General features: G+C 42.5%; 1 protein-coding gene across 1 annotated transcript; it reads left to right on the top strand.

Annotated features, from left to right (window-relative positions):
• PSMC6 (proteasome 26S subunit, ATPase 6) lies at positions 1–12906 on the top strand. The gene is made up of 14 exons (XM_083837508.1): positions 1–159; positions 704–783; positions 1138–1177; positions 1379–1431; positions 5184–5251; positions 5702–5816; positions 6753–6840; positions 7271–7332; positions 7424–7547; positions 7899–7960; positions 8995–9115; positions 9201–9281; positions 11241–11312; positions 12421–12906. The coding sequence occupies exons 1-14, from the start codon at positions 33–35 to the stop codon at positions 12537–12539; spliced, it is 1212 nt and encodes a 403-aa protein (XP_083693634.1). The 5' UTR covers positions 1–32; the 3' UTR covers positions 12540–12906.
• The last annotated feature ends 1281 nt before the right edge of the window (positions 12907–14187 follow it).

The raw sequence follows: 14187 nt of genomic DNA, 5'->3' as shown, positions 1-14187 counted from the left end.
TGGGCGTGGCCGAGGCCCCGCCCCCCGCGGCCATGGCCCTTCCCGGCATTCCCTATGAGCGGCGGCTGCTCATCATGGCGGACCCGCGGGACAAGGCGCTGCAGGACTACCGCAAGAAGCTGCTGGAGCATAAGGAGATCGACGGGCGCCTCAAGGAGCGTGAGTGGCGGCCGCCGGAGGGCCCCCGCTACCCGGGGGGGGGACCCGCGAGGAGCCTCCCGGCCCCGGCGGTGCCGCCGTCGCCTCTGCGCTTCGTCACGGGCCTGCTCCGGCCCCGCGCGGAGGGCCCAGCCCCCGCGGCCGCCTCACGGCCCTGCCCCGGGCGCCTCCCGGGGCCTCTCCGGGTGCTGCTCGTGGTGAGGGGCCCGGAACCCAACGCAGCGCTGAGGTGCCGCCTCAGCAGGGCACGGCACGGGGAGACGTCACCTCCCCGGTCCTCCTCAGCGCCCAGCTGCCTTCAAAATCCACGTTTTAAATGCCCCGTGGGGTTTTTGATCCCCAAAAAACCTTCTCTTTTTTTTTTTTTTAATACTGCCATGCCCTGTTGTGTTGAGCAGGGGTTCCTGTGCTCGCGGCGGGATGGCTTGCTGGGCGCACAGAGCTCCCGCCTGCTGCCCTTCTGCTGTGGGAGGGGAAAGGGCCTGGTGCCGAGTTCCCGTTAGATTCAAAGTTGCCCAAATCTGGTGTTTCTTTCCTTTTCTAGTGAGGGAGCAGCTGAAGGAGCTCACCAAGCAATATGAGAAGTCGGAAAATGATCTCAAGGCATTGCAGAGCGTCGGGCAGGTATGTGGGAGGAATGGGGTCATAGCAGCCTGTGGGGGTGGCTGATGGAGAACTTGTCTAGAAGTAGCGGTTGTCAAGTCCCCTTCTGGTAAGAAGAAAAAGCAGGTGGGAATAGTACAGCTAACAGAAAGAGAGGCCTTACTGCATACAGACATCCCAAGCGCGTGGGTTAGAGAAGTTTTCTGTGTTTATCTTGGTTAACAGAGATGTCTTAAAGAAGTAAAACTATTGACTTGAAGCAGGAGAAAGAATTTACAAGTCAACAGCCATCTTCCATGTTCTGAAACACATGATAAATACTGTTTGACAAGACTAATTTATCTGTAGGCTGATGTAACGTTTATTCCTTTGCAGATTGTTGGTGAGGTGCTTAAACAGCTAACAGAAGAGAAATGTAAGTACACTGGGCTGTTTCAGTCTTTGAACTCCTGAAAATAATCTTACGCAGTTAAAAATTTATCTAAAGATTTGGTAGAATGAAAAATAAGCGTATCAGTGATGTGAGCATTGGCAGAAAAATATGTCAGATAGTTCAGAAGCATAATTCAGAGCAGTGCCTCAAGTAAACCTGACTCTTTCTTTCATCTCTCTCTAGTCATTGTGAAGGCTACAAACGGCCCAAGATACGTGGTTGGCTGTCGCCGTCAGGTAGCTGATTTATGTGATTATTCTTAAAGAGTTTGTTTTGGTCTCGAATATTAGCATTGCTTTGGATAAATCCTGTTCTTAATGGGCTTAAGTGTTTTCTTTGAGCTGTATGTGGCTACTTTATAAAGGGATCTGTTTGCTTTCTCCCTTCCTAGCTTGTAGCAGCATAATTTCCTTGTAGACGCAAAGCAGTCCAAAACATTCCTGGAACCTTGCATGTGTTTATCCTTTCCATTGTTGTGAAGCTCTGTCTTTCTGTCTGGGCTTGAACTCTGAAAATTAATCATCGTGCCATCAAACTGTGTAAGGACTCCCTTGCCACGCTGAAAACACTGCACAGGACCGTTGCTGTTACGCTAAGGTTTAGATCTAATATTGCATAACTGTATGTTTAGCTATCTTTTTATAATGCTTTTGCAGTCCACTTCCGTAAATAACGATTGCAGGCAAGACCTCTGTTCTGAACACGTTATCAGGGCTTTTTATTTGTATTTAATGACTTTTTTCTTAAAAAAAAAAAGCCTCAGTGCTTCTAGTTTGCAGGACAACCCCTTTTTTTAGCTACGTGAAATTTTATAAAAGGTACCCAACTTAATACAGAACCGTGCTTACAAAATAACCCGTCTTCTGGTACAGTCAGCAAGAACCAGTTTAGAGGTACTCTTTACTTTCTGTTTCTGTACAAAAGTGTAAGTGATACATTGCAGACGTGGCTTAAGAGCTGCTGGTTGGTTAATTGAGCATTGAACGCGACCCACTTACAGAAATTAAAACCCCGTAGATCAGCAGTTCCTTACCCAAGCTATCTATTGCTTGGGAACCACAGTTCTTGGCGAAAGCATTCGGCAACTGCAGAGTCGTTGTGGGTAGAAGGGAATCTCTGATTGGATTTTGCTAGACTCATCCCTGACTGGCATATTCGTCTTTGTTCCTGTATATGAATGAAACCTGAGGCTGTAAGGTGTCTTCTGAGTAGAGAAGAGTGACAGCGGGAAAGGATTGTGTATCCTGAGAAAGCAGCAGCGTTTTGTTTCGCTGTTTTACTGCGCAGATAAGCGTAGGTTCTTTTAACGGCTGTGACCTCTCAGTTCATCTCAAACTGATTTATTTACTGAAGGGGAAGGTAACTGCAGTTGCAATCTTAAGATCTCATGATTGTACCATAGCATGTTCTAGCATATTATATAAATAGTGAAGAATAGAGGTGTTTTTTTTCAGTAAAAGGTACACCGATATAGTATTGGTGCTATAGTTGGCTTGTCTTTCTGAAGAGAAGCTGATCTTCGTTACGGAATTTTCAACTCTTAGCTATTTCTGCTGAAAGAAAATGTGTTTGCAAATTCTTTGCAATACCCTGTTTCTCTGAATTAATTTAAGCTTGGTACCTGGAAGTTAATTTGAAGTACAGCATACTAGAACTCTAATGTACGAGTTAACCAACTCTATTTTGATGATTCATCTATAATGGAGTTGTGGTAGCTGGGGGAGAGGTTGAGGCAACCAGGAAGTGGCAGACTGGGGAGATTGTTATACTTGGAAGAACTTAAAAAGGTTGTTGTTGTTGGGAAGGGGGGGGGGGGGGGGTCTATCTGTCAGGAATTTCAGGCGAAGGCTCACAGTTAGCAAAACTTAGCAGCAAACAGTGAACAAAACTCCTGCAGGAAGTATTTTCCCCTGGTGCTGACTCTGTCAGTAGTATTTCTTCAGTATTTTTTTCTGTTTTTTTTTCTGTAACGATGGTTGTTTTCTCCTCCTAGAAACAATTTGGGAAAAGGGGATGTCAGTAGGTGTGGTAGCTGATGTAGTACAAATCCATTTATCTATGATTTTCCTCAAGCATATGGATGTGGTATGGTTCTGCTTGCATAAAACATCTGCAGTAATTGCTAGTATTGAAGTGCTCTTTAAGTGCATACTTGTAAGCTTCAACCCTTTCAATATGTTATGGCACAAACTCATTATTTTCTTTCGCAGGAATAAAGAAAATACTTTTCTGGGACACAGATACACTTAATTTCACTCTGAAGCACGTGATAAGCTTGACAAGTTAGTCTTGGGTTTCTTTGTTGGAACAGAGATAAATGCTAAGGAGTAAATTGTTCTCGGATGGGTCTGGCCTTGCAGCATGTACTCTGGAGTTTATTCTGGAACAAAAAGCGCTCTTTGATCTTAAAAGATCCTAGATTTGACAGGAAGAAGCATAAAAAAAAAAACCAAACATATCCATGATTGTTTTCAAAATGCCAAAATATCAAGGCGAGTAACTTTGCACGGTGTTTTGCAGCCTCCAAGAGCTAGTGTTTGATCCAGGTCCTTGCGGCTGGGCTGAGCTGCTGAGAGAGGAGCCACAGAGCTTCATTAAAACAAAATTACTTCCCTATCCAAGTGCACTTCCCAAGGAATTCGAGGTCAATTGGTTTCTTTTTGTCTTCTCGACACAGAATAGCTTAAATATATTGAGCAGTGTTGAATCTGATAGAAATACAAGCTTCTACATATTTCTTAAGGTTAGGCAGCTGGAAAGTGGGTCTTACCAGTGACTCGAGTGATGGCTTGATCCGAAACACCGCTAGAGACTAAATAACCCTTGTTGGCAAGGGACCTTATAAATCTCCCAGTGGGGGAGATGGAAAGCTTCAGGCAGTGCTCGCAAACAGTTGTAGAAATCTGTGTTGCTCAGATGCCATGTTAGTAAAGCTCAGAAAAAACAGGTTTTATATTCATCAAATGTAGATTGAGTAGCTTTTGAAACAAATCAGTGACAAGGTATTTTTTTTATGATCGTTGCTGTTCAAGTCTCTGTTGTATGAGACGAGCGACTGCTGTCCTAGAGCAGGTTTCTTAACAGCAAGGTGAGAAATAAAAATTATTACTTTTTAAACCCAGCAGAAATTGCCAGCAGGTAGTACGGAGTCCTGGAATAGGACTGTAAATATCAAACTTTCTTTTTTTTTTAATAAAAAAGTGGAGTAGGCAGACAAACTTCTGAGGCAGGTGAGTAGGGCATCTGAGGTAAATGACAGCAAAAAGAAAAAATAACAACTGGAACAGCTAACTTTGAAGATGAGAGATAACTGGATATGTGAAATTAACAAACGATGAAAGGGTGGAAGAAAATAGGTCAGGAACATCTATGCACCCTTTCTGACAGGCCAGGAATGAGAGAACCGTTGACTAGACCGATGGCAAGTTGAGACTCAAATGGACAGGCTGCTCCTTGTGTCCTTAAAGGATTGCTTGCTGGTTCTGAAACAGCTGGTTCCATCCCATGCTGAGCAGAGGGTTAGATCTCTCTAGCAGAGTTAGATCTCTCACTACTCCTGTCAGGCTGACAGTAGCTAAAAACCAAAGTATATATATGAATTATGGTCTAGAAAACTATTTTCAAAAGTAGCAGAAGTGAGTTAATGACCTGTTGTTCAAGATCTCTTTCAGCGTGAAAAAATACTTCCTCTGGCCTGTTTTAGCTTTTCTGTCATCCTGGAAACCTCCAGGTTTGTTGGTGAGCTTCTGGCTCACTTTGGTGTTCCCATGGAATAGCAGGCCGGCTTTTTCCCAGTTTAAGCATTCCCAAAAATGGTGGCGAGGGACAAGCAGTGTTTACTAGAGCCGCCGCCTGGCATGTAGCTTAGCAGCCTTGTTTCTTCTTGCGTGTGATTGAGCAGAGCCTACAAGCTACAGTAAACGTCTTGGCTAAAACCAAATGTCGTTTTGGAACGTGGTTCTAACAGAAATATCTTCTTTGTCACTAGCTTGACAAAAGTAAGCTGAAGCCGGGGACGAGAGTTGCTCTGGATATGACCACTCTGACTATTATGAGGTAGGTTTCTGCTCTCCAGCTGCTGTTCTGCTTACCATGTAAAGGGGAAAGAACACTGATCTGAATAGGTTACACAAAAGTTTGAATAATCAGTTACATAATATTTTGTAAATATGTTCTGTAAAATGGTGCTTAAGTGAGGACAGTTCTTTTGTGGAAAGTCAAGTATCTGTCAACTGGCTTTAAAAGCAGTTGGCTGCTCATTTAAAAAAAATCATTTACAGCTCAGACATTTCAGCAGCTTTTTGAGCTTTTGTTTCAGTTTTTGTTTGAGCTTTTGTTTCAGTAAGGCTTTTAAAATTTTGCTCTGTTTATTTTTTAGCAGATGTTTGTTTCCTTTTTAAGGTGAAAGGAGAAGAAATAATTTCCATACTTGCTCTAGGATTTATTGCACTAACTGTATACGTCTGCACAATTAAATATGCATGCTCTTAATTTTTTTTATTCCAGATACTTGCCAAGGGAAGTGGATCCACTGGTGTATAATATGTCTCATGAAGACCCAGGGGATGTTTCGTATTCTGAGATTGGAGGGCTGTCAGAACAAATCAGAGAGCTGCGAGAGGTATTTGCTATCTCAAAACAGTTTCCAAATAGCGGGATGTGTTCTGAGTGAAGTTTTTTTAGTGTTTTAATGTTTTATTGATGTTTATCCTAAGCTACCATAAGAGAGGCTGTTAGAGGATCCTATCAGACGAGTGCTTTGTGTGTTTCATTAACTTTTTTCTATGCTAGAAGATAACTTGTGAAGTGTTTTTTCTAAATGTTTTTCAGCTTTGCAATTGTGTTTATGGCAAACAGCAATGCGATCCAGGATGCTGGTGCGCTCACACTGAAGTAATCCTGTTAGTTTGGGCATCAGTGCTGCAGGCTGAGCAAGCCTGCCCAGGAATGTGGGCGTTTGAAGACTCGCTCATGCTGCTGTGAGCCATCTGACTATAACAGAGACTGTGTGCTGTGCACACACCTTACAGTAGCAGAGAAGGATTATTCTAAACACCACATCCCAATTCTCAAGCTGGTTATAACTCATCTCTGCTGTTACGGGAGCTTGGATTGAAATTAAAATGAAGAAAATCTTCTAAAAAGAGGGTTTGAAGGATGCGAGACCCTTTAAGCTAAGGGAGCGCTATAAAGTCAAGTGAGAGGGCATAGTTAGGTTAGACAGCCAACAAACCAAACTAATTCTGCGCAGAAACTGCTAGAATTGCTTTGGGAAGTTGGATTATGATAGTGGGAAAACATGGTTTGAATGAGCACCGAGAGAAACAAGGCATAGCAGAAGTGAGGTCTGCACAACAAGGGCAGGACTGTGGATTGATCAGTTAGAGCAATCAGGTGCTTTCTTACTCATCCGTTTCTCATCCAAAAATATGCCGCACAGATAGCGAAGAATACAGCTCTCTAGAAAACAGGCTGGCAAGCGTTCCATTAACTTCCTGAGATCACTCGTCTATTTTTAAAACTGAAACAAAGTCACTGTTTTTCTGTCTCTTCACAGGTAATAGAATTGCCGCTTACAAACCCAGAACTGTTCCAGCGTGTGGGAATTATACCTCCAAAAGGCTGCCTGCTCTACGGCCCCCCTGGTGAGTGATTCACTGTTGCTATCTCTTACCTCCTGTGGTTCCCACTCGCTGAGGTGAGGCGTAAGGGTGACGTTCAGACTTGTTAACCGCTCGGGTGATTACCGGTGTAGTGTCCTCTGTGTGCTGCCTCTGGGGGTAGGAGCACATCAGGAGAAAATTCGGAGGGCAGCCAGAGCACTGAGGTGCTGTGTCCTTTCAGTGGATTTCAGAGTATAAAAGGAACGTAAGGGTGGCGATGCAGCTCCCCCCATCCCACAGCAAGCCCCTGACAGACCTTTCAGACAGATAAGAACTGAAGTTCTCATAGAATCAAAGGGAAATGAAAGCTTAGTGGTCGTGCTTGGTTGCAATAGCCTTTTTTCTTTGTTTTAAAGTTGCTAACGTAACGTTGGGTTAATAGCTAAACGTCTTTGGTCTCTTGTCTGTACAGGTACAGGGAAAACACTTTTGGCCAGAGCTGTCGCTAGCCAGCTTGACTGCAACTTTCTAAAGGTAGCGTAACCTTACTTCTGCACACACGTGTGCACACGTGCTTTGTTTGCTCTTCAGTCTCTTCACTCATGTTTCTTTTGTCTTTCAAAAGGTGGTGTCAAGTTCAATAGTGGATAAGTACATCGGTGAAAGTGCTCGACTGATCAGAGAGATGTTCAACTACGCCAGAGATCATCAGCCATGTATCATCTTCATGGATGAGATAGACGCTATTGGTAAGGCTAATGGTCTGGAGGGTGGCTAGAGGCTCTTTTTAGCACAAATCAGCTCTAGACTTACTGTCTGTCTTCTGAAAAAACGTATTTACATGCTATTTTTTAAGAAAAAACATAACAGGGCAAAGTGGTTCGACTTCCAGAGCTATGACAGCTAGCTTGGAACCATAACGGTTCATATGTGGCTTACATTTTTCCAACTATATGAAACTGCATTTCAAAATGTGTTTAAGCAACTCTTCCCTCCTTTCCCTCTCCCCCCATTAAAAGGGGTACCTGATTGTCTTCAGACATAGCGTTATGCGGAGGCAGAAGTAAAGTATTGTAACTGACGGGTTTGGTATGCTGCAGGTGGCCGCCGTTTTTCTGAAGGCACCTCAGCTGACAGAGAAATTCAGAGGACGCTGATGGAGGTGAGTGCCTGAACTGACCGCACACTGTACGGTGCTATTTAAGATGGAGTTATAACACAGGTGTGAATTGTTACACTGGGAGCTGGCTTGGTAGAACTTTTCCTGAGTTAATACCTTAAGCTAAACTGATCTAGATGCTGCTTTTACAAAAGGCAGTTGTACATCCTCATAACTCAGCTGTGAATCCAACTTGGAGACTAATTGAAAGAATCTTTAAAATTGCTAAAATAGTTTGGGGTATTTTTCTTCTCGCTTCAATACGATTCTGCGTACTGCATTCTTTTTTTATTGTTTTGAGGGCTTCCTCTTAAAGAGGAAAAGGAGAGCTTGTCTCTTATTCCCAAAGACACTTACTTTACGAAATATTTGAGCTTGTACAGTTTGATTCCTGAATCTAGGAGCATTGTTTCTTTCTTTCTGTACCAAGTGCTGTGGTAAACCTGCCTGTGTGAAGAGAATTTTTAAAACCCTGGTGACAATTAAGAATTCTGAAGCTAGCGAGAGACTTCATTGGCCTGTGTTTGCAAACAGTTTGTCCAGTTCAAAAGAATGTGTCTGCCTCACATAAAGAATTAAATCATTGTGATCGAAGAACAAGTACTTTGGATCGTCACAATGAAATGTCTTCATATGTGTATTAGTATTCTAGAGGCTGTTCTCCAAGTCTAATTTGAATGTCCTGGACTTAGAGCATTGCACTCAGAATGTCTCAGCCAGCCACTGGGTCCTTTAGTACTTGCGCTGTTTTCATTGCCTTATTGTTTTAGCCAAGTCTTTCACATTTGAGCTCTGCTTTGTTCGATATCTTTTTCTCTGAATGAAGCATTTTCAGTGGCTCTTTTAAGCTTTCCTTTACTGCTTGTAGAATACGCAGGGAGCTGTGGCCTTGTTTTAGAAGGCTTGTAGCATTTTTTTCTAATTTATCCGTACCGCATTTATTAACTTGGTGGAAGTACATATGCAGAAATTAAAGTGCAGTAAATAAGCCAAAACCCCCTAGCGTGCTCTAAAACCAAACTTCTCTTTCCTACTAGCTGTTGAATCAGATGGATGGATTTGATACTCTGCACAGAGTTAAAATGATCATGGCTACCAATAGACCAGACACGCTGGATCCTGCGCTTCTGCGGCCTGGAAGGCTGGATAGAAAGATCCGTGAGTTACTTCAGCACAGCGACTGGAAGGAGGATGTAACCTGTGTGAGCTGTGCTGCTTTCATTAAAGCTATAATTCTTTCCAGATATTGACCTACCAAACGAACAAGCCAGATTAGATATTCTGAAGATTCACGCAGGTCCTATCACTAAACATGGTGAAATAGGTAAGTAGAAAACTGCCTGGATATTCTACTTTGTTTTTTTTAAAAGTGTGAAGAGGGTTGTTACACCGACTCTGACACACTTGGGATTCCTGTCCTTACAATGGCAACAAAACTTCCCCCTCTCAGAATTCTACTTAAAAAAAAAAAAAAAAAAATCCTGATTGAGTTGTTGCTAAGCCTCCCTTTGCAAAAGATAACTGCATGTGTTGAAAATGTGCCTTGGAGCGCAGCTGTAAACCAGCAAATGGGCATGATTCTCATCAGTTGGTTTCCTTTTTATGGGGGAATAGCTTAATGCGAGCAAACAGCATTTCCCTTAGCCAAAAAAAAAAGTCTTCCTGCAGGAGTCTGAGAACAAGAAAGAATTTTTAAGTCATAGAGAAACTTAACCTCGGAGTGTGGAGATGGCATAACGAAAACCTTGTTATCTGAAACCAAGCTTGTCTTCGCTGGTTATTGTTGTAGAGAGCCTTCTCCCGAGGGGAGAGGTATTTGTCAGATAAAACGGGGAAGGTTCATGCTACTCTAAGCTAACCAAAGTCTTTTTCTTATGGTGAAAGCTTCAGAGCCTTCCTCAAGAAAGCTGTAACTGTGATTTGACTTTAAACAACGCTGGCTGCCTTTTATTTCGGTACAGCTCTGCAGACCCTGCCTGCCTGTTCCCAGCCCTGTGCTGCCCCCCACTCCGCCCCCGCCTTTTTGCTGACATGAGCTATTCATGCAGCCAGGCAGCATGATCTGGGTGGTGGAACTGATCTCGTTCACCATCTGGCTGCATAAACAGCTGCAGCTCAATAGAGAGGGTGGCTCAGGAGCAGGAATGAGCTGGGGGAGGGTGAGAGGGATGAGGATTGCCTTTCTTAGCAGCAGTGTTGGTTTAAATGTGCATCAGACTGTAGCTGAAGATACAGAAGATGCTCCAAGGCAAATCGTGAACCTGAGGTAAGGTACTTCATTCTTTCTCTGCATCTTTGGGCACTGGAATGGAAGCAGGGTAGGAGCGTTCCTTTATATCCTTAACGAAGTGAGATGTAAGATGGGCTACTGGCTAAACTGCTGAATGTGACGTGGGAAGGCTGTGATGCTCAGCTGTGATATCCTGGAAGGAAGTCCCAAATGAGCAAAATGAGGTGTGAGCTGCATTAAAATCCTAAGATAATGACCTGCTCCAGGTTCCAGCATGAGGTTCTCCTGCTCTAGTACTGGTGTCTACTGAAGACTAAACTTACCAAACTTTGCAGCTTTTGATATGGCTTTAGTCCCCTTTCACTCCTCCCCACCACTTTCCGGTTTCCTTGTTTATAGGACGGTGTGCTACGTGGAATTAACAAATAAAGAATTTCTAGTCTTTTTGGATTCTAAGATAAAAGCTTTCAGTTCAAAGGTTTTGAATTTCATCAGGTAAACTGTTCCGAAAAGTTCTGCAGAAAATTCTTGACTTTTTAATGTGAAGCCTTGCAAAATGGCTTTTTTTAATGTGCAGCACTGAAGGCTCAACAGTCTGTTTTAGAAACTCATTACAGAAACTATAACCAGGCTTACTATGTCAAGGCGTTTAATGCCTTTTAGAGATGCAGTTATAATAAGAAAGGGACTGAGATGATCACTTTCATTTAAGTTTTCTGTTTTGTTTTGCTTTTTACATCATTTAAATGATGATAACATTTCCATGATGTATGTTTTCTTGCATTTTATGTCAATGCTTGTAACCTCAAATTAGTAACTTTGGGATTTAACTCCATAACATGAGCTTTTGGCTGAGGTACCTTTCATTGTTAATGAAAGGGAGAATACAGCTGATTATTTCAGCTGATTTAATTTATCAGTCTGGTAGTCAGCTACCTATTTGCACTGAAATCAAAGTAAAGCGTTCCTTTGTTAGCTGGGCACATATTTCGGTGGTATCCGTAAGGGGAAATGTGAATTTATTTCTAATTGGCACTTGTGTTTTGTGGATAGATTATGAAGCAATTGTGAAGCTTTCTGATGGCTTTAATGGAGCAGACTTGAGAAATGTCTGTACCGAAGCAGGTATTCTCTTAATTATTAATTTTGATGGGCTTGTTTGATTAATGCTGAACATTTGAGCTGTTTCTCACGTGCTTCTGTCAATGGATTAAAACCAGGTGCTCAGAAATATTCTGCTGGAATATGGTCCTTGCACACTGCTCACTTCTTGTACCCCTTTCTTAAGGGATGGACAGCACTTAACGGCAATGCTAACATCTCATCAGTAGCAACATGCCAAAGCAGTTGCTTACTTCACAGCATGTCATGTGTCTAGACTGTGAAGCGTAAGCAGCAGCGTGGCGATATGCCCTGAAGCTTGATGGAATAACTTGAACAAAATATCTTTTCTTCCAAGTTTCCTTGTGACCTATACAGTCACGAAGAACTTGATTTTTTTTACGTCTTTCCTCTAAGGTTTCAGACAAGTATCTTACAAAGTCTGTCGGTAAACCAGCTAGGCATACAGACGGTTCAGCTAGCATGTGCAGACCTGCTGGCAGTCAGGAGCAGTAGCGGTGCAGTGACACGGCAATATACTCACTAATATCCCCTGCCATACACAAGCTGGATCCACACAGAATTATGTGGATGTAGGCACCATCCTGTGACATGCACGGTATAAACGTTCTCTGTAGTTCAAGTTCAACACAATGGAGGGGGGGAAAAAAGGCCATAGTGTGTCTGAGTGGTTTTAACCACTTTTACCAGCCAAGTATCATGATATATGTCATTATCTCATAAGAATGAGGTTCATGCCAGAAACACTGGTAGTACCCATTTTTCTCCTTTTTGCAGAGCATCCAGGTCTTTCAGTACCTGGGTGTTGGGAGAGTTTATAGTATTTGTTTTTTCCACTTCATAAATTTATCGTACACTTAAGGTTTGCCTACATTGGAAAGCTGAGTTACACAGTTAGTCGTTTAAAGTGGGCTGTACCTTTTAGTGATCACTTCAGTGACTTTGCTATAGTTTAATCCTCCTCCCAACTTTACAAAAGCTGCATGTAACAGTCTGTGCAGGTAATGCAGCTTGGATCCTTTCCACTTAAATTTGAGTGAGACTTCATGTACTGTCTTTCTGTACTGAAAGGAGCACCAACTTACCCTTGCTGTTGAATTATTCTTTGCAGGTATGTTTGCGATCCGTGCCGATCATGACTTTGTAGTTCAGGAAGACTTCATGAAAGCTGTTAGAAAAGTGGCCGATTCTAAGAAGCTGGAGTCCAAGCTCGACTACAAACCTGTTTAAGTTAACCATATAATTCATGATTGACTGCGGGGGACATACTGGGTTAATGTCTAAGAAGAGAAATAATGTACCTCTTGATTGTTATCATAAGGTGTTTGTATAACATGTAGCTAGTAATTTGGTAACACTAGTTGCAAGTTGGCTACAGAAATGTTTTCTGTACAATTCTGAAATACAATATTCATTACAGCCCAGGTTAAGTAAAATGCGTGGAGATGTGTTCTCATAGCAATTATGGTGTGACTTTATAAATGTGCCTGGATGAGTTAGCAATCTTCAGGAAAGTCAGTTCAATTCTTGGTTGTTTTTTTTTATATTGGTAAATTTCCTTTCATCGAACAGTTGAATAAAACTTGTTTAAATTGGCTTACCCCAGTGTACCTTCTCTGTAACTCTCTTGGAGAGAGTTAAATCACGTGTCTTCAGTTTTTGCAGAGTAACTTTTCTATGGTGTAGTGCTTTGTATTCAAATCTTGTACCTTACATACCAAAATGAGGTGTTTTTTTTTTTTTTTTTTCCCCCTTGGGACAAAGGAGAGAAAATTGGTGTTTACTCCTTCGCTCCTGAAGTCAGGAAAGAGGATTTAGCTGAGTTAGCATTTAGTTATTGCTCAGAGTGCAAGAACTGAAGAAGTCTTAAAATGTTTTCTGTCTTCCCTTATGCTAGGGTAAGTCTAATGCTAAATACCAGTTTACTGACAAAAGTATCTAAGTGGAAGTGGAGAATCTGAGCTGGATTTCCTCTCCAAGTTCCCCTTTCAGTTACTTCATACAGCCAGGAACTTTCTGATATACTTGGAACCTGTGCTGCTTTACACATGTGGAGTGCCATATCTAATGCTCCTGGAGCTCTGAGCACGGCTTTGCTATGCATCTTACAAGGCTGGAATTTGGCCTTCTGTGGGCTTGGCTTTGTGCTCCTTGGGAACTTTCTGCTGCAGCTGTTTGAGTAATCATTCAAACAGAAATAAAAATGTGGTGGCTAACCTGTTCTTAAAGCCATCTGTCACTATGTATTATTTCTGTTTTCTAATCAGTTCCCCTCAGAGGGTGTGTGTGGAGATTGACTTACTGTGCCGTGGAATTTACTGAAGTGTTAGACTGGAACAGTAAGGGTACTAGACTGGACTTCTGGCTACTTCTCGTTATTCTAATTGGATTACTTTGGGCATGCTCAGCTGTCAGACAAGTACATTAAATTAACTCTAGACTTACTGGGAAAGGCACCACTGAGCAGCATCTCCCTGGCAGTTTTAACAACCAGCATTATATTTCATTCCCTATCACTATGAGACAAAACAGAGGCAGGGGAAGGCATAGAACAGCTGCAGCAGGACAGGCACTATTTTCACATTTACAGCTAATGGCTGTAGTAACTCCGGTTCATATGAAAACTTCCTAATGTGATTGTGTCAGGAGTATAAGATGCAAATTTCAATCATAGTTTTCCATACCACACATTTGAGTGCAGCTCAGACAGCGCTGCTGGGTATGGGTGCTACACCTGGGTAGTCAATCTCTGAGCACTGTGGTGATGCAAAAATTGAGCTGAGCTTCCTACATTACCTTGGAGAAGGGTTAAATGACAGAACAGTTTTGTGAAGTACCAGAAATGGTTATATTTTTGAAGTCCAGGTGGTAATGTCCC

This window comes from Anser anser (assembly GCF_964211835.1).
Source record: "Anser anser genome assembly, chromosome: 5".
Lineage (NCBI taxonomy): Eukaryota > Metazoa > Chordata > Aves > Anseriformes > Anatidae > Anser > Anser anser.
The sequence above is the reverse complement of the archived record's forward strand: the minus strand, read 5'-3'. Positions and strand labels throughout refer to the sequence as shown.

What these genes read in the sequence shown, in the direction of transcription:
- PSMC6 (XM_083837508.1), top strand. Translation starts at nt 33, where the DNA reads ATGGCCCTTCCCGGCATTCCCTATGAGCGGCGGCTGCTCATCATGGCG. An exon ending in ACCACTCTGACTATTATGAG is followed by an intron (nt 5,252 to 5,701) that starts GTAGGTTTCTGC and finishes TTTTTATTCCAG; the next exon opens with ATACTTGCCAAGGGAAGTGG. An exon ending in GGATGAGATAGACGCTATTG is followed by an intron (nt 7,548 to 7,898) that starts GTAAGGCTAATG and finishes GGTATGCTGCAG; the next exon opens with GTGGCCGCCGTTTTTCTGAA.